The sequence below is a fragment of the Enoplosus armatus genome, chromosome 8 (genome assembly GCF_043641665.1).
Source record: "Enoplosus armatus isolate fEnoArm2 chromosome 8, fEnoArm2.hap1, whole genome shotgun sequence".
NCBI lineage: Eukaryota > Metazoa > Chordata > Actinopteri > Centrarchiformes > Enoplosidae > Enoplosus > Enoplosus armatus.
Genome location: NC_092187.1, coordinates 20,642,970 through 20,669,283, shown reverse-complemented (window position 1 = coordinate 20,669,283; position 26,314 = coordinate 20,642,970). Strand labels below are relative to the sequence as shown.

Here is a 26,314-nt window from a genome sequence, read left to right as displayed (position 1 = left end):
CAACTGACTTTAACTGAAAAATATTCAAGTACAAAAATACTTCATGTTAGTGATATTCTGTTTTGTACATGTCACAATTAATGTCAATGAATACGTATTACAAGTAATTCCACTTATTTCAGAAGATGGGTTTACTGCAGTCACATCCAAATAAATAACTCCAACATGTATCCAACATGCACTACACTGCTATACTATACTATTTATACATTGAAGTTTAAAATAATTGCAAATTGCAAATGTAATACATTCTATTAGTCATATTGTATTAATATAACAGTCGGAAATAACAGTGGACAAACTCACACAGACAAGGGAGCAAAATAACTTCTTTCATAACTTAACATGGTATGAAAAATAATTAATTGCGATGCGTTCGTGCGTCCATCTCATGTGCTGTGGCGTGAGGATCTTACATCAAACCCAGAGGTGTCTCCATTACTCGTCAGACTGCCAGTCACCTTGTCCTGTATGATGCAAACAGGGAACAAGTGATCAATACTCATAAACACAAGTACTGCACCAGTACACTATGTATAATGGTGTTTTAGAAAACTCACCTTCACATTGCCAACCATTTCCTCAAAAGACTTGAATGTGGAGGAATGTCTGCGGAGAAATGTGAAGACAAATTACACATTTTCTGTAAGTCAATACTAACTGAACTTGAGCTTCATTTTTGTTTAACCACACAGACACAGAACAGCAAGCAGTAAATATAGGAATTACAGTGACAAATTCATGGTGTTTTACCTCATAGCCGGCACACTCATGGTGTGGCTCAGGGGGCTGAGTGAGAGACAGAAAGAAAGCTTTAAAACAAAAGCATACAGAACCAGCAAAATTACAGAAAACGTTTAATTTTCTCTAAATTGTTTATATCTTTTGTGTAGCGCTGCAACTAATGAGTGTTTTCATTATTGATTAATCTGTCACTTTACAATTAATGGATTAATTGTTTAATTGAAAAATGTCCATCACAATTTGCCAGAGCCCAATGTGAAGTCCAAAAACCCATATAACATATTTTAATTTTAAAGAATATAAAATGTAATAAAAATATAAAACAGCAAATGTTTATTTTTTCTTGATAAATAATTTGATGAAAATGATATGTCAATATATATACAGTATATAGGCATATTCATGTGAACTGTATTATCATCTTAACAGATACCACAGCTGTACGAGAGTGAAACTCACTTTAAAGTCACTATATTCTACTTTAAATGTTCATTTCAATGCTCATGTTCTGGTCAGCACACGCACACACAGTTCAGTCGTTGCCTCACAGATCTTACCGTGGTGGGCTCGGGAGAGGCAGAGCTCTGTTGAGATAAAGACAGACACGCAGATAACGTCACACCAGCTTCTGTTTCCACATGGATGGGAACAACAGACTTATCAGCGACTGCTGCTGATGTCCAGCTGTACTACTGTGATTGGATTATAGATACTTACCGACTAAACAAAAACACACAGGAAGCCTTCGTACTTAAAGTAAAACTTTAAATTCAAAAACACTGTAGACTTTAAAAAATGGTCGTAAATAAATTGTTGTGTTGTTCTTCACAGAGCATCAGTGGTGGAAAGTAACTAAGTACATTAACTCAAGACCTGTATTTAAGTACAATTTGAGGTACTTGAGTATTTCCATTTTCTGCAACTTTATACATCTAATCCACTGAATTTCAATGGGAAATATTGTACTTTTTACTCCTCTACATTTGTTTAAAAGCTTTAGTTACTAGTTACTATGCAGATTCCGATTCTTAATCCAATATATAATGAACAAATAAATTATGATGTATTTTTATAGATTAAACTACCTGGCAGTATATAAAATTCAGTAATTATAATCCTTTAATAGAATATGTTTCTGAAGCGGGCCATTCTGCATAGTGAGGACTTTAAGTACATTTTGATGGTAATGCTTTTGTAAAATTTTGAATAGATGACTTTTACTTGTAACATTATTGAGTATTTCTACACTGTGGTCAGCTTGAATTTGCATTGTTTTCACTGGATTTCAGTTACAATAATGACCAAAAAAAGCATCAAAAATGTCCAGAGAATCTTCTCAATGTCTTCGCCTCGCTCTGTGATGAAGGAATTACAAACCGTTTACAGCCACTTTCCAACTGTTTGATACTCAAAAGATAGATTTTGGGTGGAGTATCACATCCTACACAGAATGGTCAATGAGGGGACATCAATTGCTTATAATACTTGATATTTGGATCAATTTATTGTTGGTTTTGGTCTTTTAATGGGATTTGCTTTATCCTTAAAGTTATAATATGAAACGAAATAAAATGTTATGTTAAATTAGGTCTGTGATTTACTGATTTACAGACAGTTATCTAACATTTATCAATTACTATAGTGACTGTGGCTGTACAGTTCTTACAGTGACAATGATAATAAATCAGACAACAGAACAATACAAAAATATATATGATTGGAAATAAAAGTGCTTTCAAATGTTCTGGCATGGCATTTTCTGACAGCCAAAACATGGTTTTATAATATTCTTTTGTCCTATAATATTTGTTAAATGTATTAGGTTGAGTTACTAACCTGTAACAGTAACCTCAATTTGCATTTTAAAGCATCCCTCTGACATGTTGACTTCTTGTCGTGACTCTCTGTTGGTCTCCTGCATCCTCCATCTGCCCGGCTGAATTAGCCAAAGACAGCTTTTTTTTGCCCACCAGGCACCTCAATGGTAGTTTGATGGTACTATCTAAAGATTATTCCTTATGCTCATTTTGGTTTGTTGGGACTCATTATTGATCACTTTTTTTAACAAATAAAATGGGGAAATTATTAAACTTTCTGGAGGGTACCTCATCTCTGCCAGTCTCCTGGTGAGGGCCACGCCCATCGTGGACATGGCAGAAGATGTGACCTGGCCTGCATGAGAGAGACTCTCCCGTGTCCTCAAGTATCTACAGGTACAAAGAAGTAGAAGAAGTCAGAACCTGAATGGAGGAAAGTCACAACACACATGCGACACTTAGCAACCAGGAGAGCACATGCAGAGAGCACAAGGGTATGAATTCACGCACACTCACAGCAGAAATTAACAGGCCCATATACACCAATGGCTACGCTCTATCTGGCTTTCAAACAAACACCTCAGGCTAGTCCTGCCGTTGTCTGTTAATACTACTGCTCCTTGTGCTAAGTCAGGCTGTAAGCCTATTAGTAGGCCACCGATCCTATTTGACATGGAAAATCCCATCACTTGTTTCTAAGAAGAGATCCCTGTTTAACATGTGAGCACAGGACAAAACGTTGGGGAAATGCAGTACAAATGTTGACCAACACTCACACATTGGAGTGGCTGATATCGTCCAAAGTGGCAGAGGCCGTGAGATATCTGAAACAAGAGCAGAACATGCACAAGTTGGCAGATTATTACTCGGACTTAAGAGAGAGAGACGACAGTCATTATTCATTAGTCTACTTTCCCCTGTTATGTAACCATGTCACATGAAGACAATGCGTGGCAAATGTTCTGCCAGGGGAGAAGTTGAGTGTCTTAAACCAGGTAAGACTATGGAGGTGTGTAGTGGAGGTTTTAACCAATCTAATCCAACAGACCTTCCTACTATTTGATGTAACAATGAAAATGTCACGTAGAAAGCTACACTGCCAGTCTAAACATGCAACTTACGGTGCTGAGGTCTGGACGTCTTGCCAGCCTTTGGACAAGTTCTGTCTGATGTTACTGAGGGGACTCATACCCAGCTGCCTCCTGATGTCTGCTGCATATTTTTCTTTGACCACAAGCACCTGCCGCAAGGTCTGAATTTCATCCTCCATCTATGCGGGAGAAAACAGGGTTCAATCAGGACAGAGACAACACACTAAACATCTGCGCTGTGTTTTTACAATATATTGTGGTGAATAGCCCACTAAACCTTTGAAAGTTCAATCCGCAGGTTGTCCAAGTCCTCCTCGGTTAGATCTGAGGAGGAGAATCCATTTTCTGTTATCCTTGTGGTGAAGCTCATGGACGATGAAGCCCCACCAAAACCTATATATGAATAATTAGATAGATAAAAAATATTGGAGCAGATAGATAAGTATGTAAATAGGAACAAGTATATATCACTAATGCATAGGAGACCCTTAGACTACAGGGTGTGTATGAATAAATATTAATATAAATATAATTTTAAAATGTCATAGTTCACGGATGAAGTTGTCCCTACTGAAACCTTCAAAAGAGGCACGTGGAAAATATTAGATAAATAGATAATAACCAATACATAACTTATAACTGTTACATTAAATATATTTTGAGTCGAATACGTTTAAAACTCCAGTAGTTAAGTCATACCAGTAGTTAACAGATGGCAGTTTTATATTTCATAGTAAATACACACAACCGGAGCTGTCCTTAGTGCTGAACTTAACTCTGCTGAAGCTAGCAGGATAACAGCTAACGTTACCTGTTGCTCACGGAGCTAACGTTAGCCAGCGTCGACAGCAGCATAAACATACTATAAACACGTTGGCTGCCGACTAAAACTGACCAAGATACTCGTGAAAGTTAATTGTAAAAACCAATGTGAGGTGGTCTTACCTGGTCGGTCCATTGCTGCCACTTTCACCTCGGAGTGTAACGTTAGCTAGCTAGTAGCAGCCTCCTGTCCCCATCCGGTCAGCTCGACTTAGAGACGAGCAGGAGGCAGGCGCGGTCAGGATCACCGCAGCTATCATTGAGACTAGTGTTGTTTACACACACACACACACACACACACACTGAAACACCGAGTCACCACCACCAAAAACAAAATAAAATAATGTTTTACTAATAATTTGTTTTATCACGCTTTCCTCATAAGAGTTTGAACGTTTTCCATCCAAACAACAAAACAATGCCTATGACAAATACAAAACACAATATTTTAAGTATATTGTCATGAATATATTTATGATAAGTTATCAATATTGTACTATCATCAAGACAAAACATTGGACTGGTTCTTTTTATGTAAACATTTAACTATGAGTTAAGAAAATCACATGCATGAGATCCCAAATGTACAGTGTAAAATACTCCTGTCCAGCATTCAGAATCTTACTGTAAAAGAACAGAAGTATTATCAGTAAAATGTAGTTTAAAAAGTTAAATTACACTACCGTATACTGCATAGTATTATACAGATAAAATGGCTCTGTTACATCATCATATATTATAACAGGTTATTCTTACAAGTGCATTCATATTTTAGTGGAACTTCAACGTTGTAGCTGCTCACAGTCAAAAGTATTTTACTGTACTGTATATACTATCAGGTAGTTTAATCCATAACTATGTATTGTATCAGATAAGATGATGATATAGTTTGTATGTAAACTATTAATCTGAATAGTAGCTAGTAACTATAGCTGTCAAATAAATATAGTGATGAAAAAAGTACAATATTTGCCTCTGAAATGTAGAAAACGTTAACGTGAAAATAGTTCGTAAAGTAAAGTACAAGTACCTCAAATGGTCAGTACTAGTCATGTTCCACCATGATTTATGTTAACACACCTTCCTTATAAAGGTTTCACAGTAGGGCTGTCATTGCATGTAAAGTGAGACAAATTAAACCCAAAATAAATAAAATAAATGTATTTATGCAAAGCAAAAACGCTGACTTCCCAAGTGGAGAACACATTGAAATGAGCCAGTCTTGTGTATAAAGGGAAAGCCCTGATGAAATAGCTGACATCCTGGTTACATACCAAGGAAATCTGTTCATATAGACTAAGTGAGTCCGCTCAACTGGAGGCCAATGTAAAGAACCTGTGATGATGGTTATGAAGAAGTAAAATAAATCACCATCTGAGTTTGTTTTAATGTGTGTAAATTCTCATTTATAATTAGCATCCCACAGTAAGTTGTGAAAGTGAAAAATTTGTCTCCATCTGTTGGCGAAATGTGCCACGACACTGTGTGCCTCTGGAAGTGAACACAAAGTCGGCAGCTTTTTGTCACTGATACAGAAGATCATGTAACACTGAGATAAACAACAAAACAGCAGTAAATCGGGACTACCTTTAAATTTAAGATGAGGAATGTGTGTGTAACCCCATACTTGGTTTACTTACGTTACATTTTAAACCATAGAAATTGTGGTAGAAATTGAATAAAGTAACAGTTGGATTCTGCCAAACAATATTATACATTTTAATTGATGCAGCGGAAATACATATAAATCAAAATATTTTTAGCATTTTTTGATATTATCAACTTGCTACTCTGCAGAGAGGCATGTTGGTTAAAGTTAAAGGCTCCAAATCAATCAGTGTGCTGCAGCCTCTTCCCTTAAAAATGAATTAACTTTTTGTATCATTAGTTAGTTAGTTCAGTTAACATTCCTCAGTGGCAGACGTGGTATGTGTTGTATGTTTATGTGCATGCTCTGCCCTGCTCCATGCTTATCACCACCAGTGTGCATGTCTTGTCATTGTCAGATGATTTGAACCTTCTCCAAACTATACAAACTGAAGTTACAGGAACTTACACCATGTTGTTATCATCGTCACGTGAAATAACTTGATAAAGACACAATGTTCAGGAACATTTATTCAACAACAGCAAATCAGATCAATGATCCACTTGTTTTCCTCCAGACACACAATTACCATGCTACAACATAAACGTTAAGGTTTATACTTTATATGGGCCAAGTGTATGTACAAGCGACCTTAACCATTATACCATTCCTTGCTAAACTTAATGGTTACATTACAACACCATACCAGTGGAAATTATAGCCAATCATCATCTGAAACATGACAAAGTATGAAATAAATAAAATTCCAAAAAAATGCATCATTTCACTATAGTTACACTATATACTATGTTGTCTTTTTATGGAGTAATTTCCTGATCATTGATCCATTATAGATTTTTTTTAAACACACAGTGCATTCAACTTAGAACATTTACAGTAGCATTTTTCAGTATCTCAATGAAAAAGCCATGACAGGAACATCTATGTTTCATCAAGGGTTACAGGAAACATCATACAAGGGCCACAGAGGTCAACATCCATACCGTTAATAGCAGAGGGTGGGCAACAGGAGCTCACCTATTGTAAACCATTGAAACACATTATTAGCAGTTGTGAAACTGACGAAGTGGCAAAGATGTTCATGGCAATTTATGGCAATTTGCAAATGTGTGGCAATATATTTAAATTCAGTAGTATGAAAAATCTAGAGTCATTTTACTTGGAGCTGCCTGTAGCGCTGGCTCACAGAAGATATGCCTCGCGAGCTTCTTACTCTACATGGATTCAAAAAAGTCAACAATGATAAACGATCACAGCATTGGACAAAATGTCAGAGTCATCAGACTTCAGTTCAAAACACAAGGACTAAAAAACATGACGGAAATCATATTCCTCACTACCTAAAATATTCCCATGTGGATGTCAGCTTTATTTCCCAGCTATGACGAGTGTAACATGTTTTTTGCACGTCACATTAACTACTTAACATGTTCAAGACAGCTCAGAGTTAAAAACATGTCACCCTCTGAACCAGGGCTGCTGCTGCTGCTGCTGCTGCTGTTGAAATTATTATTATTTCTGCCTATTAACAGCTCTGATCAGAGCCGGCTGCATTACCTGGAGCTCCTTGGCTTCATATAGATCAATAAGTACACAAAAATAACAGCAATTATTAGATGAAATGAATATCTATCAGGCTCGATGAGTTGTGACATCTCCGACAAAAATAAATTTTTCTATTGGTGTGAACAAACAAAATGAAAATGATCATGTTATTCAAACAGGCTCGATGCTTCAGGCAAATGGAAAATAAATTTCCTCCACAAATGAAAAACTACATAATTTAAATGTTAATTTTCAATGTTTTGTATGAGATTCCTTTAAAAGCTTCTGCTTCTAATTTATGAATCCAATGTCAACATTTTAACTGCTGATATGACGAAAAAATAAAACAAAATGAAACAAAAATTCTCATTAGGTTTGGCAGAGATCAACATAAACGCATCATCAATCATAAAAGTTACCTTGAAAATAAGTGCCATGACAACCTGTTCACTGCTGCAGGAAAGAAAATAGTCTCTATCCTGCAAGGATAGACTGAAATAAAGCTGAGGCAGAGGAAAGAAAAACAGCCAATTTTAATTTATCACTAAAGTAGAAATGTTACGTCAGCAGGCATTTAAGAAATGATGTCTGCAAATAAAACTCTGTGCCTTAACAACCTCATGATTCACGTTGAAAACACTCAGGGGAGCACACTAAAGACACACGAACACAGCGCCAAAGACGTTCTGCAGGTCTGACGATGGCAGATGGCGTTTTCAACTGAAACAGTATTGATTGCGGATCAGAAGTAAAAATTGCACTAATATATGACAACTCTGTTCTTGAAGGTTTGATGATGGCATCGACCGCCTCGGCAAACTAACGCACCTCTCTAACCAGCACCTCCCTGAGCCATGGCTCTCCTCTCCTTTAGCATAAAATATCACATAAACTTTACCCCGTCTTCTTCCTCCTCCTCGTGAACTGTACTCATTTGGATATATTGCACATACGTATGCACCCACAATACGAGTCTTGCAAAGTAAAAATGTTGCTAAAGATAAAAGAAAATTTGGAGACCATGTTTTATAAACAGTGCATGCTACACCATGATGCGAAATGTGGGAGAGGGAAAGTGGGGTAGGCGCCCTGTGTGGTTAAAGGCCAAGAAATACAAAAGAAGAAATAAAAAGGAAACAATTTAGTTGTTTCTCTTTTCTTCTCGTACTGGGGGGGAAATAAGTTGTGGAGCAATCAGGGAGGGGTGTAAGGGGTGTGACTTCATTAGTTCCTTTCATGGGCCATGCTTACTAGTCCCTCTCCTCCGCATTGGCTCTCTTTCGGAAGTGGAAAGATGGATTGCCCCTTTCTTTCATCTCACTGAGGTGGAGCAGGGAAGCAGGCAGGACCGCAGGCCAGGATCGACGGGAGCGGAGGGTTAGTTGAAGCCGGTGTCAGTGTGGTAGGAGTGGTGCCCATCCGATGTTAACTGGGTTGTCTCTGTTGCTGACGGTTGCAGCATTATAGGGTCTCCCCCAGCCTCTGCTTAACAAACAGAAACATTTTTCAGTAAATGTACGAAAAGGTAGCACATCTCCAACGTCCAGGTCAAGGAGGACAAAGCCTTCATCAGAGTGTTTCACATTTTTCAGTGTTTGCATTGAGCCCCTCCCCTCCTGTTAATGACCCTCTAATATATTCAAAAACGGGAGTGGCGATGCAGGTGGTTCAGTCTCACCTCTCTCGTCAGACTGCAGCTGCGCCTCCAGGTCCTCGGGGGACACATAAAACTCCGGGTCTTGGCCTTCCCGAGGCCGTGGTTTACATTTTCCACAGCAGCAGTTACAGCAGCAACACAGGCAACAACAGAAGTAGCAGCCGGTGGCCAGGCCGCAGAATACAAACAGAGCCTGCGGGGAAGCAGATTCATGGGAGGAAGTGAGGAGTCAATGTGTGAGCAAAAAATACGAAAAGTAAAACCAGGAAAAAAGAAATCACAGAGCAAATAGTAATTGGTCCAAGCCTTCTCTTAGTCTTACCTTTGCCCACCAGCTTGAGAGGACAAAGTAAGTGTTGACATTCTCCTCTCCAAACTGCTCGGCCACATATAGTCCCAGAGAACCATATTTGTCATAAATATTACGCTTTGTGGGGTCATTCAGAATTGCATGGGCGTTGTTTATCTCCTTGAACTTATCGGCTGCTTCTGGATTGTCAGGATTCTTGTCAGGGTGGAACTTCAGCGCCAGTTTCCTGTGTAGAAAGTTGGCAATAAATAAATAAAAACTCACATTTCTGTGTGGATAACGCCGGGCAGGGTTAAGTCACAGAGCGATGCCTCACCTGTAAGATCTCTTGATATCATCCGTCGTGGCCACCTTCTCAACTCCCAACACGTGGTAGAGAGACTCACCAGCGGTGGACAGAGAGCGCTGCCTCTGCTGCTCAGCCATGATGCCTCACGTCCACAAGCTGGACACAGAAACAGAAAAACTAAACGCACTGTTTGGGTTGCATGTGATGCTAGAGAACCGGATCTACTTTGTAAAGATAGCCTGTTTATCATGATACACATCTGTTTAAAGAAAATAGGCCTTTAACCAATGTGAGGCCTGTGTGATTGAATCCACCTGACTGCAGGCAACAGCTGGTCAGTCTTCATTAAATACAACTGTCCTGTACAAGCTATACGTGGAAACAGCCAGATCTTATTCAATTTTTCACAGTCTTTCAGTGAAATTGCTCCAATGATGTTGATTGTCCGGTTACATTTCAACTGTAACAGCTTGGCAGGACCACTGACTGCCTCTGCTGCTGTGAGTAAATCAGTAACTGACATCCACACAGCCCACCATACTGCAAGAGAAAAAAGATTAATCAAATTGATGCTGCAAGTAAAAAAAGAAAAGAAAAAAAGAAGATAAAGCCAGTCCTGAGAATATAGCTGCTTCCAAATGGGTGTCATCATGACACAAATGAATGGCCACTGGTCTATTTGAAGCCCTGTACAGCTTATTTCAACATTTTTACAAAAACTGTCTGTTCTGACAAACGGGTGTCAAATTTCCCTTTAAGAGGAATCGCATCCCGCTGTAAATTGTCTATAAGAAGGATTAGACTCTGTGGATACGATGCTAGGAGCATAATCTCTGTGCAAGCATCATCAGCAGCACTGCTATAGCGCACAGCATCCATGTTGGTTTGCTTCCTGGCCTGTTCTTGATGCAAGGCAGGGATGGATCGTCAGCATTCATTTTCAAGGGCAAGGTGCAGTGTCTCGAGGAAAAATAAATGAGCGAAATGCACCTTTCAGGCTCACCTTTCAGTCGGCTCTGATGCGCTGCAAAACTAACGATCCCAGCAGGTTATAATTTTAGACAGAGTAGCGTGACTATGGCTGCATCTCGCACGTACCCGGACCCTCTCTGGCTCCCACTACGCAACCATGGACAGCTGCAGCAGTACGCTGGCTCCGCCCCCCGAACACCCCATGGCGACCCGACGTGCGCGTGCACTGGCGGACTGGGATGATGGGGACAGGATGCAGGATGTAAAGGCGTGTGACTACAGCACTGTCGAGCAGAACACAGCCAAACTGTGCTTGTACAATAGCAGAAACTGTAAGATTATTTCAAGCATGACACTAAAGACTGATTAAATAGACTTAAAGCAAAAATTCAACATTTTGGGAAATACGTGCTTTATTTTGAAGAGTTCGTCATAATGCGTTATATCTTGTTTGTTTAATTCGTACAGAAACTGAAATGTAAATATAAAATGTTTTTTTTATGGGCAGTGATATGCACACAAATTACTTCCTGGAGTCTGCTCTGGTTGCCTGGCAACTGCTCATGCCTAAGAAATAGTTCGATAAATCCTGTAAAACTGAAAATTGTCAATTTTACACTTCAGTTTGTGTACAGGCGGAAAAAAAAACAAAGATAGTGAGCTTATGATGGTAGGAGGAGTTAGTTACCATTTGACAGAGCCAGGCTAGTCATTTCCCCCTGTTTCCAGTCATTATGCTAAGCTAAGCTAACAAGCTTCATATTTACTGCAGGCCTACAAACATTAGAGTGGTACCAATTTTCTCATCTAACATCAAAATGTTGAACACGTGCATGACTGTCCAGAACTGATTTGACACATGAATTCTCTATTAGGGCCTGAGAGATAATGTTATTTTCTAGAGGGTGCAGTGCTGGGTAGAGGGATAAGGTATTCCAGGTGTTCCCTGTAGAAGATGGCCCCCTTTGACAGGCAAGATGAAGGTCTCATACACTGTAACAGGTATACTGTTTTGCCCTTTTGTGTTTTCAGTGGCAGTAATCAGTATGTAAATAAATGGATGTAATTTTACTCCACTGACACATAAACTTGCAGTACTATGTATGTTGCAGCATATTCATAATGTTCCTGAACATGTTGACATGTCACAAAAGGAAAAGCAAAGGTGTATATAATGAAATTGATGATTTCCAGCTTTGGTTTCAGGATCCTGGTTTTGTGCATGCTGGCTCACTGTCACACTGTCATGGCTTAAAGGTACACTTGAAAACAACAGAGCCACTAACACCTGCTTAAAATGTCTGCTGTGCAAAAGGCCAATTGGACAGAGTTCAGAACCCTTGATGAAAGACTTCAATATCATAGACCAACATTAGAAGGAACCACATTACTTCACCAGTTAAATGTTGTCTATCATACATGAGGAGGAAACATGGTGATTTTGCATGTGTGTTGTATTCCCATAGAAACTAACCTCTTCGCTGTATAATTCCAGGCAGGTGATTCAACCCTGACTTTAACCATAACCATTTGTCTGTGTGTCTAATCTTTCTCAGCTGTTGTCAAACATCTGACTGACTCTTTGTGAGTGGGACAATCTACCAACTGGGGTGTCACGCCTGGATAATCCACAGGGAAAGTAGGGCAGATGCCTCGGGGGCCACGAAGCATCCAGGGGCCCCCTGAAAGACACTGCCTTGTCTTTTACAACATCTTTCTAATTTTAACCAGATTTTGATCCTAGGAACATACAGAGAAGTACTGATATGATACCACAGCCACAGCAGCCATTGTTAATGTTATTAGTTTTTCATGTGAAAATATCTGCCTTGAAAAATGTCTATTACTATTAGTAAGTTTATTTAGGAAGTAAGTGATAGTACTCCACTGACCCTAAGAACACATAATACACACTTACTGAGCATATATATTATTTATTTTAACTCCTTCTTTTGTATTGTTTAAGCACACAAAATTCAGTTTAACAGTATATTTATGTAACATTTTAGAAAGGGATTGGCTGCAGTGGCACATTGATAAATGATGTTCTCGTTGTCTTGTGGTGCTTGACGTAAAGAGTTTTCTTTCCTAATTGTATTGAAGCTTGGGAATAAGAGCAGATCTGCATGAGAAAAAAAGGGTGGGGGGGTAAACAGGGTGACGGGACATCATTAGCTGCCAGAATGCTTCACTGCTCCTTAGCATAGATCCTAAGTCTCTGAAAAAGTTGTCATCAATCTTCTAGTCTGCCGATTGTGTTGATTTTTATGCGTTTGTTATGTTAGTTTTTTTTTATTTGGTTGAATACTATTTGGTTAATGCACCATTTGGTTAATGCACCATGTGAGCACAAATCACAAATAACTGATGTATCAAAACCAGATTCTGACACAGGGCCCCTCTACAAGACAGGGTAACAACATTAGCTAATAATACAGGATCCACCTTAGTTAATATTATATTTAAGTGGTGCAACTTCTCACATAGCAAGTTTACAAGCAGCCTCATTACTAAAACCAATGGACATGCTTTGGTAGTTTGTGGGGTCCTTTGGGATCTGGGGATCTGGTTGCCTAGTTGGTTAATCCAGCCTTGCCTAAAGGTATTCAGGGCCATGGCATGTAATTCACGCCATATTTCTCCATTTTACTCAGTCTTTTCCTTTTGTTGAGATATATATATATATATATGTATAGATATACTGTATGCTACAAGGAATCAAACAGCACATTCTCACAGATTAGATTTGACGATTCGCTGCACTGACCGAAACTGTTCCTCGGCAACCGTGACGTCACTGCCCTCGTCCAATCGAAGAGCTCGCAGGACTGACGTTCCTATCGCGAGGTTATCACATTAGCTTGGTTAGTTAGCTAGCCGCGAAAAGCTTGACTGTGTACCCGCAGTTTTACAGTTTTATTCTTCTTAAAGCACAGAGAGGACCGCGCATTGCTGTTTGATTGTTGTCTTCTCACGCCTGTAAGAAAGGATAATCGCCGGGCCTTGTGTTTTGCACGGTAAGCTGTGTAAACGCACACAGTCTGCTAACTAGCCAGGGCTGTTGCCCAGGAGGAAATGGGTTTGTTTTGGAAGCCTCGAAGAATTTACAAAATATTTTTTAGCGACGCCAGCAAGAGTTCAAACGCTATTTAAGCGCATACATGTCGTGTCTATTATTATGTTATTAATTTGGCATTTTTGTCAGTAGCGTGTGTCATCCCTATTTGCGCTCAATTGTTAATATATATCTCTGTGCGGTTGTAACGTTACTGTTCATGTAGGTACAAACTGTGACCAAGCTGTGTCAGTCTTGCTCACGTTTCGCTGTATTTCCAATGGCTTTTGCACTTACCAGGATCCCAATGATGAGTTATGCTGAAAAGCCAGAAGACATCACAAAAGAAGAGTGGATGGACAAATTAAACAATGTGCACATACAGAGGGCTGACATGAATCGGCTCATTATGAACTACCTGGTGACAGGTGAGGCATGCAGCTGGGCGACAATGAGTTTGAGCTGAATATACAACATGTACAAACCGAAAGACATCAATCATAACTTAATGTCTTCTGTCTGTATCTGTTTCACATGTTTCAAGAGGGATTCAAAGAGGCTGCAGAGAAGTTTCGGATGGAGTCTGGGATCGAGCCAAGTGTGGACCTGGACTCTTTGGATGAAAGGATAAAGATAAGAGAGATGATCCTGAAGGGACAGATTCAGGAAGCTATTGCACTCATCAACAGCCTACACCCAGAGCTGCTTGACACCAATCGATACTTGTATTTTCATCTGCAGGTACAGTTGCACAGAGCTTTGTGATTGCCATCAGTAGTTCTGATTGTAGTATGTGTCTCTATGAACTGGAAAGTAGTTGGTAGCAAATTTTGCAGGTTATGTTAGTGGTACACAGAGGATGTTAGCCTTAGATTTGTGAGGTGAACTTTAAAGAGGAAGTGAACAAGAATACATCCTGTTCACTTAACAGCAGTGACCGTAAAGCACAGCAACAATACTGAAGTGCGTGAATAAACATTTAACCCCCTCCATAACCAGTAGGTAATAAACCAGGCTGCCATTGTGCCTGATGAGATTGTATTCTTTGTTATATTTCTTAAATATTGTGATACTAGATAAAGCTTGGATTTCAACATTCACTGCTTGTACTTCATTTCCTCCCTTGCAGCAGCAACATTTGATTGAGTTAATCAGGCTAAGGGAGACTGAGTCAGCGCTGGAGTTTGCCCAGACACAATTGGCCGAGCAGGGGGAGGAGAGCCGCGAGTGTCTGACAGAGATGGAGAGAACACTAGCCCTTCTGGCCTTTGACAACCCGGAAGAGTCGCCCTTTGGAGACTTGCTCAACATGATGCAGCGGCAAAAGGTAGTTCTCAGGCTGATAATCAGACTGAATTGTTATTTTGTTTCACTTGATTATTAGAATCGCTGAAAAAACGGGAGATGTGTGAAGCAATTCTACGGCACTATCAAAATGCCTGAGGGCCCATGCCTTTTAGTTCTGGTCTGTGTCATGTTCATACTAATTTTTTACAAACAAAACCAAAAGCTGGTAGCATGGTACAGGTAACTCATCGATAACTGATTGGACAGTTTTGCCGACTTTCATGTTGCATCACCAGCACTACATGGACTTTAGTGCTTCTTATGTGTATATTTATGTTCCACATTGTCACAAAGTGCTCATGAAGGTATGAGACATAACAGATTATGAGCATTATTTGTATTATTAGCCTGCAAATTGACCACATGTTATCAATTAGGACAAACAGACAGGACAGAAAAGAAGAATCCTGTACAGCAACATTACAGGGGGTATTACAGTGGGATCGCTATGTCAAACACTTCTTAATGGACTTGATGAACTACCAAATACATGGAGTAGGATACAAGCACAATACCCTGGTGTTTCAGCTGCATTTGAAAATCCCCGCCCTCACGTGTTGATGTCATTACATGTTGCCACGTTTACCAAATGATTTGCATAAATATATACTTCGCTTATAAAGATCGCTTATTATAAAATCCCCTCCTGACCAGTTTACAATCAGCAGATGGATTTAATAGTAGTTTAGGTTTTGAATGGATACGGCTGTCAGGTGGACTGTTGTTCACTCTCTACCAGAAATCAATTTCACGTGAGACTAGACAATCGAAACCACACTGGCAAACACACAAGAATTTGTCCGAACAGGTTAAGTGTGAAAAGCACCCTTAGTGGAACAAGGCTACTGAATTCTTGCTTTTGGTGGCAGAGGTGTGTCAGACTGCATCTAAGCATTATGAACACAGTGAATTCAGGAAATGAATGATTGTGAAGAATACATTTTGTTTATTTTATTTATGCACAGGTGTGGAGTGAGGTGAACCAAGCTGTGCTGGACTATGAAAACAGAGAATCGACGCCCAAACTGGCGAAACTCCTGAAGTTACTGCTGTGGGCTCAGAATGAGCTGGACCAGAAGAAGGTGAAATATCCCAAAATGACTGACCTTAGCACGGGCACCATCGAAGACCCCAAGTGAACATAAGAGTCAAGAACAACCACCTTCCACGTCCCCTTAATTTATGATCAGTCAGTGACTGTGTGACAACCAGGTAACATATATGTATAAACAAATGCTACAATGTTTTTGTTTTTTTCATGTTTCATTCATGAGAGGTAAGACTTAACTCATTGTGCAAACTGTAAATTGCTGTATTTGCAAATTGAAATGATTTAGTTTAAATACTGATCCTGGATTTTTAGATAGATCTCGGAGACAACAAAATTCAAATTGCTGTTTTATATTTTTTCTTTCTAAAGCCTGAGCCAATAGTATTATTTATTGTGACCATTTTCCCCACGAAGAGTATATTTAGCCAGAAAGAGAGTTAATGGTATAAATAAACAATGTTAATAATGTGGCGTATGTGGAGCCAAAATGAAGGGAGAGTACAACTGTAAAGGTTTAAACTTTGAAACAGCAGACACACGATCGCCCTTCTTTCAGTGAAGATGCGTTTAGATTGAGATGACACACTGCAAGAGTCTAGATTTCAAAATCAGAGTTTAACATTTAAATTTCATACGCAAAATGTGAGTATTTTTCAATTAAATGGAAACACCTTATTAATGTAATATAGTTTTAATTAATATATTTTATGATTTTATTTAGTATGATGTTTGCCGATTTGCTATAGAATCAGCCACTTGCTTTGTACACCTTGAAATTTGATTGTACCTTTACAATATGTCTATGGGATGAACTGCATTGCAAAAATCGAATTTAACATGTGTTTGAGAAGGTGAAATACGTCCTGACTGACGGGTTGAACTCAGAGATGGCTTTCTGACTGAGTTCAGCCCCTCGGGGCTCTTTTCTCAGCCTACAGTATACGCTTCCCGCAACATGCCCCAAATGGTTATGTTTGGTTTAATGTTACAAGGGGTTGAGGTTAGGATCATGTTCTGCCAATCCCATCGATGGAGGGAGGATTTATTCGCTGCTTGAGAGAAATATCTCTCATATTTAAAATCTATTCTAGACTGGAACTGATCTCTGAACTCTTTTCTTCTTTGGCTTTGTTTTGATAATCAATAACAATGATCAGAAGCATTGACATTTAGAATCTGAACAGGCTTTTTTGAAAAGGGTCACAGAACTTGCTCCATTTTGCCACTTTTAAAGCTGTTAGTATTTTCACTTTAACTGCATGTAAGTGTATCTTCTTTTTTTTTTCAATGGGGAAAGGCACTTGTGCTTGTTTATTTTGTTTGGTTTGTTTACTTTTATATAAAAAACAAACAAACTTGCTGCTAGTTGTCCATCCTTAATTTCTTTTAAGGTTGTATTGTCTTTATAGGTAATGGCTTTGACAAACACTGAGACCCAGAGAGCTCACATCCCTTTTATTATTCAACATTTTTAAGATCAGATTTGCAATTATTAAAATAAACAAAACTTTTGTGAGTCATACAAGAGCTGTTTTTCCATTTTCTGAGTTGTGAGTGTGCATGTATGCAGATTTTAGATTCACTGATATTTAGTTTATATAACTAGTAGAGTTACAACAAAAAAGGTTGTTTCAAGCTTTTAATTTTACTTAAAAGATCTTATGAGAAAGATTGAAACTGCAACTACTCCTCTGTTCTTCATTGAGGCAATATGCCAAATCCAGTAAAACCACTGCTGAGACGAGTCTTGTTCGTCTTACAAATCACAAGCCGGTGCTATTTTTTTAGTTTTGTTCCAACAAGTTTTACCTGTTTGGCGTGTCTGCCTGAGGATATGAGGATCTAGCTGAAACACTTCTCCCTGTCAGAGAGTGGCACAGATCACAGAGAACACACCAGTGTTGTCTGAATGGATGACGAGCACACATCAGAAGACGGTAGGAATGACTTCCCCGGCGCTCTGTTGGATTTTAAGGTTTACACAGCCAATAATTCTACTGAAGAGGAGCCAGAAGACCAAAACCTGTGGCCCCGGTGAGACTGCATAAGATTTAGATCAGATTAAGAGTACCATGCTGACATGTAGTTCATACACTGTACCACTGTGTAATAAGCTTGAGCTAAATGACAATTAAGAGTTTTACAAATGCGTAACAGATTGCCTTAATATCGTCTCAGTCTGCTTTACATGGTACATAATTATCTTAAAATGAGCAGAATGTGAACCATGTTCTCTGACTGAAGCAAACAATATATGTACTGTACTATTTACTCGAACTTCAAAGACAAATCTTGCTTCTCACTCTTCACTGGAAATCAGTTTTTTGGTTTTCAGCCTTCCTAGTGGCTCGAGAGATGTCAGTCTGTTTGTTAATCCACCAGTTTGGTCCAGACTGAAATATCTCAACTACTGGACAGATTGCCCCATAATGACTTCAATGATCCCTTGACTTTTCCTCTAGTGCCACCATAAGTTTGACTTTAGGTTTTTGTTGTTGTTGTTGTTGAAATGCCTCCACAACTACAGAAATATAAAGAAAATACAGAAATTCATGTTGCCAAGAGGATGAACTGCAACAACTCCCTTGTAACTCCCTTTCTTCTAGCACTATCATCAGGTCAAAATTTAAATATGTACAATACTTTGATTTGTGAGCAAATACCTGCGAAACTAACGACATTCCCATCTGTACTGTAGTGCTAATTAGAAAATGTAGTTGCTAATTAGCAAACACGCTAAACTACGATGGCGAACATGGTAAACATTATACCTACTAAACATCACCATGCTAGCATTATCATTGTACCCATGTCGGTGTGCTGGTGTTTTATTTCATGTAGCTCAAAGTACAGGCTCACAGAGCAGCTAACGTGGCTGTAGACCGTCTAGTTATATAACCTGCTGACCTTACTGGCCTGATGACATTACTGATCTGGGTGTGTGTTTAACCTCCCTTCATGTTTCCCCTCCACGCTCATAGACATCTGGCTCGAAAATGGATCCTGACGTTGTTTATGGGCACCTGCCTCCTCTACTGTGCCAGGATGGCCATGCCAATGTGTGCAGTGTCAATGGCAGCCTCTTTCCACTGGAGTAAGATCGATTCAGGTCTGGTTCTGGGAGGATTCTTCTGGGGCTACTGTTTCACACAGATCCTAGGAGGACATGCCAGTGACAAGTAAGCAGTTTGGCTGGTAAAACAGTGTAGCGTGACTTCACATGGCTCTGTTTAAACAATGAGTTAATTACCTTCATGGAGTTTTGTTGAGTTAGGCGTAGAGTTTCAGGATTTAACTCTACAGCGTTTTGTTGTTATATTAGAGTGGGAGGAGAGCGTGTCCTGTTCATCTCTGCAGCCTCATGGGCTCTGATTACAGCTGGAACTCCTCTTCTGGCCAAACTAGGCTCTCACACCCTCGCTCTCATGACTATGGCCAGGTTCCTTATGGGACTACTGCAGGGTGAGTACTGGACCACATTTTTTATTGAAACAAGCTCTTAAAGGAGTAGTTCAACCTTTGGGGAATAACGCGTTTTCTCTTTCTTGCCTTTAGAGTTAGAGGTTAGAAGTTTGATACCTCTCTCATGTCTGTATACTAAATATGAAGCTACAGCCAGCAGCCACTTAGCTTAGCTTAGCATAAAGGCTGGAAACACAGGGAAACAGCTTGCCTGGCTCTGTCCGAAGGTAACAAAATCCACCGACCAGCACCTCTACAGCTCACTAATTAACATGTTATATCTTGTTTGTTTATCCGCTCAAAAACCAAAACCAAGTGTAAAAATTGCAAGCTGTGGTTTCATGGGGTTTACGTGCCTGATTCTTGCTGGGCCCTGGAGTAGTTGCCAGGCAACCAGCAGAGATGACAGGAAATTACTGTTCCTGGCCAGAGGCCAGAGGCTGGTAGGTATATTTTTTTAACCTTTGAACAAAGCCAGGCTAGCTGTTTCCCCCTGTCTCCAGTCTTTATGCTAAGCTATGCTAACCAGCTGCTGGCTTTACATTTTTCAGTTTTCATATATACTGCACAGACATGCAAGTGATATCGATCATTTCACCTAACTCTTGCCAAAAGTGAGTAAGCATATTTCCCAAAATATCAAACTATTCATTTAAATAATTGAAAATTAAAAATAAAAATTAAGTACTTTAAAAGCTCCAGTGGTGCAGGAAGTATAAATGATGACTGATTACATGGATTCAGAGTGTCTTATAATGTATTATAGGTGTTTTTTTCCCGTCTTTGGCCAGCCTTTGCTCACAGCGTGTAGTGGAAGGAGAGAGAGGGTTTTTAATGAGCACCATGAACAGCGGTGGCTATCTTGGGTACTTTGTACACACACACACACACACACACACTAATCCACACATAAACACTCCCACTATCTCTGGTGACACCTTATTTAATTTCGCTCTTTGTGGCACTTTCAGAATATTGTTAGCAGGTGGGATGGGATCCCTGATGCTGGACTGGTGTGGCTGGGAAAGCATGTTCTACTGTATTGGTTTCCTGGCCGGACTCTGGGCACTCATTGTTTGGCAGTATTTCTTAAAAGGTACAGTATCTCCACCGGTCAGTCATGTAACCCTGAATACCCAAGTGACCACAGCTTGTCACTTGGCTGTCCTAAATGAAAACCCTGGCTAAATGAGCGTTACCATGCGCTAGGGCTTTATGGATGGCAATGTCCGTTTGACAGTCGGCCCACCACTTCAGTCCAGACTGAAGTGTCTCAACAACCATTTGGCAAATTATCATGATATTTTGTACAGATTTATGTTCCCCAGATGATGAATCCTCATGACTTTAGTGATCCACTGTTTTTTCATTTAGTCAAAGTTATATCTCTTATCGAGTGAAATATCTCAGCATCTACAAGATAGATTGGCACAGACATTCATGCTGGATGAAACCTACTAACTTTGTTGACCCCCTGACTTTTCCTCTAGCTAAACCACGAGGTTGACAATTGTGGTTTTGACTGAAATGTCTCAACAAGTATTGAATGGATTATTATGCAATTTGGCTCACACATTCATGTTCCCCTCAGGATGAATTGTAAAAACTTTGGTGACCCCTTAGCTTTCCATGTAGCGCCATCATCAACATTTTAATTTGTCCAGTACTTTGGTTTATGACCAAGTACCTGCAAAACTAATTACAATTACCAATAAGCCTCAGCTGTATTTTGTGTTTAGAACTAATTAGCAAATGTTTGCATGCTAACATGCTACTATGCTACTAAATGATAAACAGTGTCAGAGTAACTCTTATGACATACAACAATATGATATGATGTGCAATGTGTGGTTCAGGTGAAGTTGCTCTTAAGCAGAAGGAACGGAGTAACAACTCACAATGGAGTTTGTCAAGAAGACTCTGGCGGAGTCTCTGTAAGAAGCCACCGATCTGGTACAGCTAACGTTCTTTAATCCTTCACTGTTTACTAATACATGATTGTTTGAGTTTTAGGCCTAACCCCACCTCTCTCTCTCTCTCTCTCTCTCTCTCTCTCTCTCTCTGTCTTTATCATCTTCTTTCTAAGGGCCATGGTGTTTGCTCACATGTGCATGTGCAGCAGTTCCTACACTTTACTGTCATGGTTGCCAACTTACTTCAAAGAATCATTTCCACATGCCAAGGTATTTGTTTTCTCCACCATATGTTGTTATTTAGCCTATAAACACACTGAACTGTACCGTCCATCGGTCCATGTTGACACTCCAGGCTTTGGACAGCTTCAAGTCAACTATATTGTTAATATTCCATAAGAAGACACACTGGAGTGGACAATCCCCATACTTCAAATGGTGCAATACCCACACTTCTCTATGTGCAATACAGCACAATCCCCTTACCTTTATTTCTTCTGTGAACTTGTAAAATTGTAAATCTGTAAATTTGTAAATTACAGTTGTCTTTATTGTTTTTATTTATTATATCTTGATTTTCTACTTATGTCTCTATTGCACCATCCTGTATGCTGCTGGAACAACTTTCCCAGGGATTAATCAAGGATTGTCTTATTTTATCTTAATCTTTCCCCTGTCAACCTCTCTATTCTTGCAGGGATGGGTGTATAATGTAATTCCATGGCTAGCTGCAATTCCATCAGCACTTGGTGGAGGATATTTTTCAGATTTTCTCATCAACCGAGGTATTAAACAAGCGTTGTTGTTCTTTTATTGTGGTATGTGCAGTTATTGTACCTTTTCATTAAAAAAAAAATGTATTTTTATCTTTTCTGTAGGATATCGTGTAGTATACGTGAGAAAGATAATGCAGGTAAGTGTGAAAAGACATGTTGTGATCGTGCACTGAATTATTGCATTGAATTATATAGTTCAAGTGGTAAAAAGTGTGTCTGTATGTCGTGAGAGGTTTGTTGTGATGAGCTGCTGAGGTGCTCATGTTGGAATCTTATGTATGTGTTTCAAACATGTAAATACACGCCTTAAAGCTTCCCCAGGGCAAACTGTGTACAAGTACTGTGAATCACTGTTACATGTCGAGCTACGTAAGTGAATAAAAAAGAAATTGATCTGGCCGTTTAAGGTTCATGTATAGAGTTTATAGATTAATGGTGTGAACAAACTGCGTGAGACACTTGGACTGTTTTTATCTCTTAAAAGTCTGAATGAATACTCCTCGCAAGTTCCAGTCCTGTGTTTTAAATACGTGGCTGGGCCTTTTTTAAATATCTCGTCTGAGTGTCTCTCCATCTCCGTATCTCCATCCTCAGTTCTTTGCCATGGGCGTATCGAGTATGTTCATCATGCCCCTCTCTGGAAATGTCACATTTCCCTCTGCTGTGATTTTCGTCTCTGCTGCTATGGGTCTCTCCACCTTCACCAGCGGGTATGTTAGATTATTAAAAAGGAGTCTGTGTGTTTAAACCGTTTAAACAACCTCAAGTGATTCTTATGAAAGATTTGTCTGAGAAATTAAGTTAAGTCAATATTTAAAGGATAATTCTGGTGTTATTCTGTATTTCTGTTATTGACAGTTATGGTAGAAGTACTCATATCTTTTGCTTAAATAAAAGTAGCAATGTCACTTAAAAATACTGCATTACAGGTAAAAGTACATTGAAGATTTCACTTAAGTAAAAGTATGAAAGTATTAACAGCAAAATGTACTTAAGAGGATTAAAGTAAAAGTACTTGTTGAGCAGAATGGTTATTGGAATATTATTACTGATGCTTCAACATGTAAGTAGCATTTTAATGTTACAGCTGATCGAATACGTTTTCTACTTTATATATTGTTGGATAGTTTCACCTATACTTTACATAATATTTCCCTCTGAAATGTAGTGGAGCAGAAGTGTAAAGAAGCATAAAATTGAAATCCTCAAGTAAAAGCACCTCAAATTTGTATATAAGTACAGTACCTGACTAAATGTACTTTCCATCACTGGTTATTGCCAAAACTAATAATGTGTTAGTCCGTCTCGCAATACTTTCTGACTTGCAAAAGTGTGGCTCACTGATGTCTTTTCAATAGTTTTATGACAGCAATGAAGATGTGAGGCACGGAGGAAAAAAGATTTATCAGGCTTTGGAAACACACAAAACTTGTTTTTAGGATTAATTAATTGTTGGTTTTGGTCTCTTCATGGAATTTACTGATAATAATAAAAATATAGAATATCACCAGACTTATCCTTTATATCCAGTCATATTTTTATAGTGTTGTAAATGAGAGTTTTCCTTGTTCGATGTTGCTGTTTATATAGTGTTTTTTATTGTGTTTCAGTGGCGTGTCCGTGAATGTGCAGGATCTCACCCCATCATGTGCTGGTGCCCTCTTTGGTGAGTTTCCAGCAGCCTACATTTCACTTTCATAAAACTCTGCCCATCTTTTTGTTGGTAGACATTTAATCAATGTTCCTTTTCTGCGACAGGTTTCATGAATATGTTGGGTGCTTTTATGGGTATGTATCCATTATGTTTATTAATTCATATTTCTTTTATATATAGGAAATGTCTGTACTTACTTAACTATTGTATCTGGAATAAGTGAATTCTCCGTTGTCACCACTGGCTCTGATCTCAGATGATCTCTCTCGTCCTTTTCCCTGGTGTGTGTTGCACAGGACTGGTGTTGGTCTCCGTGTCCGGTTACCTGATTGAGGTCACGCTGTCGTGGGCCACGGTGTTCTCCCTCGTCACTTTAGTGAATGTCACAGGCCTTGGGATTTTCCTGTTCTTCGGAGATGCCCGTCGTGTCGACCTGGAAGATTACAGCCAGGTCATTGTGGTTTGACCTAGAGTTTTTTGTTGCGAATACCAGTCTGTGTCTGATTGGTGAGACTGAACATTGCAGTTAAATCTCTATCCATAGTTGAATTGTGAGTTATTCTTTACTGAAACTGGCTGCAGAAGAAATGTAAACATAGTGCAGTATAGTCTTCAGTATATAGAGAAATAACTGCAGTTTTGGATGGTATAAAGTCGTGCTTTCCTTGTCATTGTTTTGATAAGGGATTCAGTTTTGCTGATTGTAACAGCACATGGAAAGACTGCAGATTTCCTCTCTTGAAAATGAAGAAATTTGAATATTGCAGGCAAGTTTTTATTCTGTTGTCACTGACGTTGTCTGTTAAATGTGGCTTTACAAATGTTTATGGCTGTACACATATTTAATATAGAGAGTTTCCACACAGAAATGTTTACTTTAATAACGACTACATGCAGAATGCAAGCTGCTGGTGACTGTTACATCTAAAAATTATCCATATAACAATGTAAAGAATTTATATTTCTCAGAGTTGTTGAAGTGAGACTTTGCTTACCTGAGAACTGATTGCCTCAAGACAAGACGATGTTCATGTTTTTTATTATTATTATTTAAGTTAAATGTCAAGCACTGATAAGTCATGTCTGTTGCCTGGTGTTTGGTTTGCTGTTGGCCAAAATGTTCAAATCTACTAAAACTAGTGCAGTGCCATTAATGAGCAACGTGAAAACAAAGACTTGTGTCCTTCACAATGACTTCACACTTGACTTCACCAGAAATATTTTTATGAAAGCTTTGGTATATATATTTATAATTACATGAATAAAAATATTTATTCAACTGAACACTTTTTTTTAGAAAGTGTTTGTTTGTTTGTGCTATTGTAGAGTTTTTGTGCTATTGGCCTTGTTATTTGTAAACTGTGACACTTTTATACATATTAGTGTTTGTAATTTATCAAAATGGTAATGAATTACTTTGTTAAATACCCCCCCAAAAAATGTGTTTTGCTTCAATTGGGTGAAATGATTTAAATGATGAATTTGAATGTATTGATCTGCCTAAAAACTGCCATTTTTCTTAATATTTCTTTATTCCATTGAGTGTTGTCAGTACTATCAGACAATACTGTAAATCCATGGCACAAATACATAAATGATGGTGTAGAAATACAACACAATACTCAGGAGTATGACACACACACATTCTTCACTCCACATATGGCAGCATGTACACATAGATATGTACACAAGATATAGGAAAACTAAATTGAATAATTAAATGAATAATTATCCAAGTAAATAAGTAAGTCACCAAATGCAGATTAAAAAAAAGAAATAAAAAGTTAACAATAGTTTACGGCCACTTACCTTTGAGAGTCCAATCAAACAAGTACATACAATGTGTAATTGAATTTTAATCGTATTCCCTCAATAACAGGGCAAAATAATGAAATAAATACTAGGATAATTATTCATTATTTCAAATGTAAACATTGTCCTCTACCTGACCCCTAAACACCAGAGGGCTGGTTTACTATAAAATAAATAACCTCAGTTTAGATCCGGACTAAGCAAGAGGATTAACAAATATTAACCTCACACCTCAACCATTATTTCATACACACATTAATAAATCAGTCTGATACTATTGATACTAACAAATGTGATTGAACAGCTCAAACTGCAGTATTCTTCAAGGTCAGAGGTACAGATGTGAAGCTGCAGGAGGTTTTAGGTAGAGAATAATTAATTTTCTAGC

General features: G+C 38.8%; 4 protein-coding genes across 4 annotated transcripts; 2 read left to right on the top strand and 2 right to left on the bottom strand.

The window, feature by feature from the left end:
- Positions 1 to 368: 368 nt before the first annotated feature.
- LOC139289140 (tumor protein D54-like) lies at positions 369 to 4,610 on the bottom strand. The gene is made up of 10 exons (XM_070910665.1): positions 4,598 to 4,610; positions 3,930 to 4,045; positions 3,683 to 3,831; positions 3,338 to 3,385; positions 2,850 to 2,951; positions 1,462 to 1,464; positions 1,302 to 1,328; positions 754 to 789; positions 561 to 609; positions 369 to 467 (listed from the first exon to the last, which is right to left on the bottom strand). Exons 1-10 carry the CDS (start codon positions 4,608 to 4,610, stop codon positions 390 to 392), a joined length of 621 nt encoding a protein of 206 aa, XP_070766766.1. The 3' UTR covers positions 369 to 389.
- A 4,396-nt stretch (positions 4,611 to 9,006) lies between these two features.
- Positions 9,007 to 10,021, bottom strand: LOC139289135 (dnaJ homolog subfamily C member 5-like). Its single transcript, XM_070910656.1, has 4 exons — positions 9,912 to 10,021; positions 9,608 to 9,821; positions 9,307 to 9,478; positions 9,007 to 9,110 (listed from the first exon to the last, which is right to left on the bottom strand). Exons 1-4 carry the CDS (start codon positions 10,019 to 10,021, stop codon positions 9,007 to 9,009), a joined length of 600 nt encoding a protein of 199 aa, XP_070766757.1.
- A 3,774-nt stretch (positions 10,022 to 13,795) lies between these two features.
- Positions 13,796 to 16,473, top strand: LOC139289409 (glucose-induced degradation protein 8-B homolog). The gene is made up of 5 exons (XM_070911010.1): positions 13,796 to 13,873; positions 14,212 to 14,339; positions 14,456 to 14,652; positions 15,041 to 15,238; positions 16,224 to 16,473. Exons 2-5 carry the CDS (start codon positions 14,219 to 14,221, stop codon positions 16,395 to 16,397), a joined length of 690 nt encoding a protein of 229 aa, XP_070767111.1. The 5' UTR covers positions 13,796 to 13,873; positions 14,212 to 14,218; the 3' UTR covers positions 16,398 to 16,473.
- A 1,745-nt stretch (positions 16,474 to 18,218) lies between these two features.
- LOC139289179 (voltage-gated purine nucleotide uniporter SLC17A9-like) lies at positions 18,219 to 25,398 on the top strand. The gene is made up of 13 exons (XM_070910714.1): positions 18,219 to 18,343; positions 19,291 to 19,488; positions 19,632 to 19,771; positions 20,538 to 20,637; positions 20,743 to 20,867; positions 21,628 to 21,724; positions 21,858 to 21,954; positions 22,382 to 22,469; positions 22,563 to 22,597; positions 23,055 to 23,170; positions 24,071 to 24,126; positions 24,219 to 24,248; positions 24,411 to 25,398. The coding sequence occupies exons 1-13, from the start codon at positions 18,219 to 18,221 to the stop codon at positions 24,578 to 24,580; spliced, it is 1,377 nt and encodes a 458-aa protein (XP_070766815.1). The 3' UTR covers positions 24,581 to 25,398.
- The last annotated feature ends 916 nt before the right edge of the window (positions 25,399 to 26,314 follow it).

Bases quoted from the DNA above. Each gene is read 5' to 3' on its own strand.
- LOC139289140 (XM_070910665.1), bottom strand. The intron at 610-753 runs GTAAAACACCAT...ATTTCTCCGCAG, and splicing joins ATGAGTGTGCCGGCTATGAG to ACATTCCTCCACATTCAAGT. The intron at 468-560 runs GTGAGTTTTCTA...TGCATCATACAG, and splicing joins AAATGGTTGGCAATGTGAAG to GACAAGGTGACTGGCAGTCT.
- LOC139289409 (XM_070911010.1), top strand. From the start codon at position 14,219: ATGATGAGTTATGCTGAAAAGCCAGAAGACATCACAAAAGAAGAGTGG. The intron at 14,340-14,455 runs GTGAGGCATGCA...ACATGTTTCAAG, and splicing joins TATGAACTACCTGGTGACAG to AGGGATTCAAAGAGGCTGCA. The intron at 14,653-15,040 runs GTACAGTTGCAC...CCTCCCTTGCAG, and splicing joins ACTTGTATTTTCATCTGCAG to CAGCAACATTTGATTGAGTT.
- LOC139289135 (XM_070910656.1), bottom strand. From the start codon at position 10,021: ATGGCTGAGCAGCAGAGGCAGCGCTCTCTGTCCACCGCTGGTGAGTCT. The intron at 9,822-9,911 runs GTGAGGCATCGC...CTTTCTACACAG, and splicing joins GATATCAAGAGATCTTACAG to GAAACTGGCGCTGAAGTTCC. The intron at 9,479-9,607 runs GTAAGACTAAGA...GCTTCCCCGCAG, and splicing joins TCTCAAGCTGGTGGGCAAAG to GCTCTGTTTGTATTCTGCGG.
- LOC139289179 (XM_070910714.1), top strand. From the start codon at position 18,219: ATGGATGACGAGCACACATCAGAAGACGGTAGGAATGACTTCCCCGGC. The intron at 21,725-21,857 runs GTACAGCTAACG...CTTCTTTCTAAG, and splicing joins TGTAAGAAGCCACCGATCTG to GGCCATGGTGTTTGCTCACA. The intron at 21,955-22,381 runs GTATTTGTTTTC...CTATTCTTGCAG, and splicing joins AATCATTTCCACATGCCAAG to GGATGGGTGTATAATGTAAT.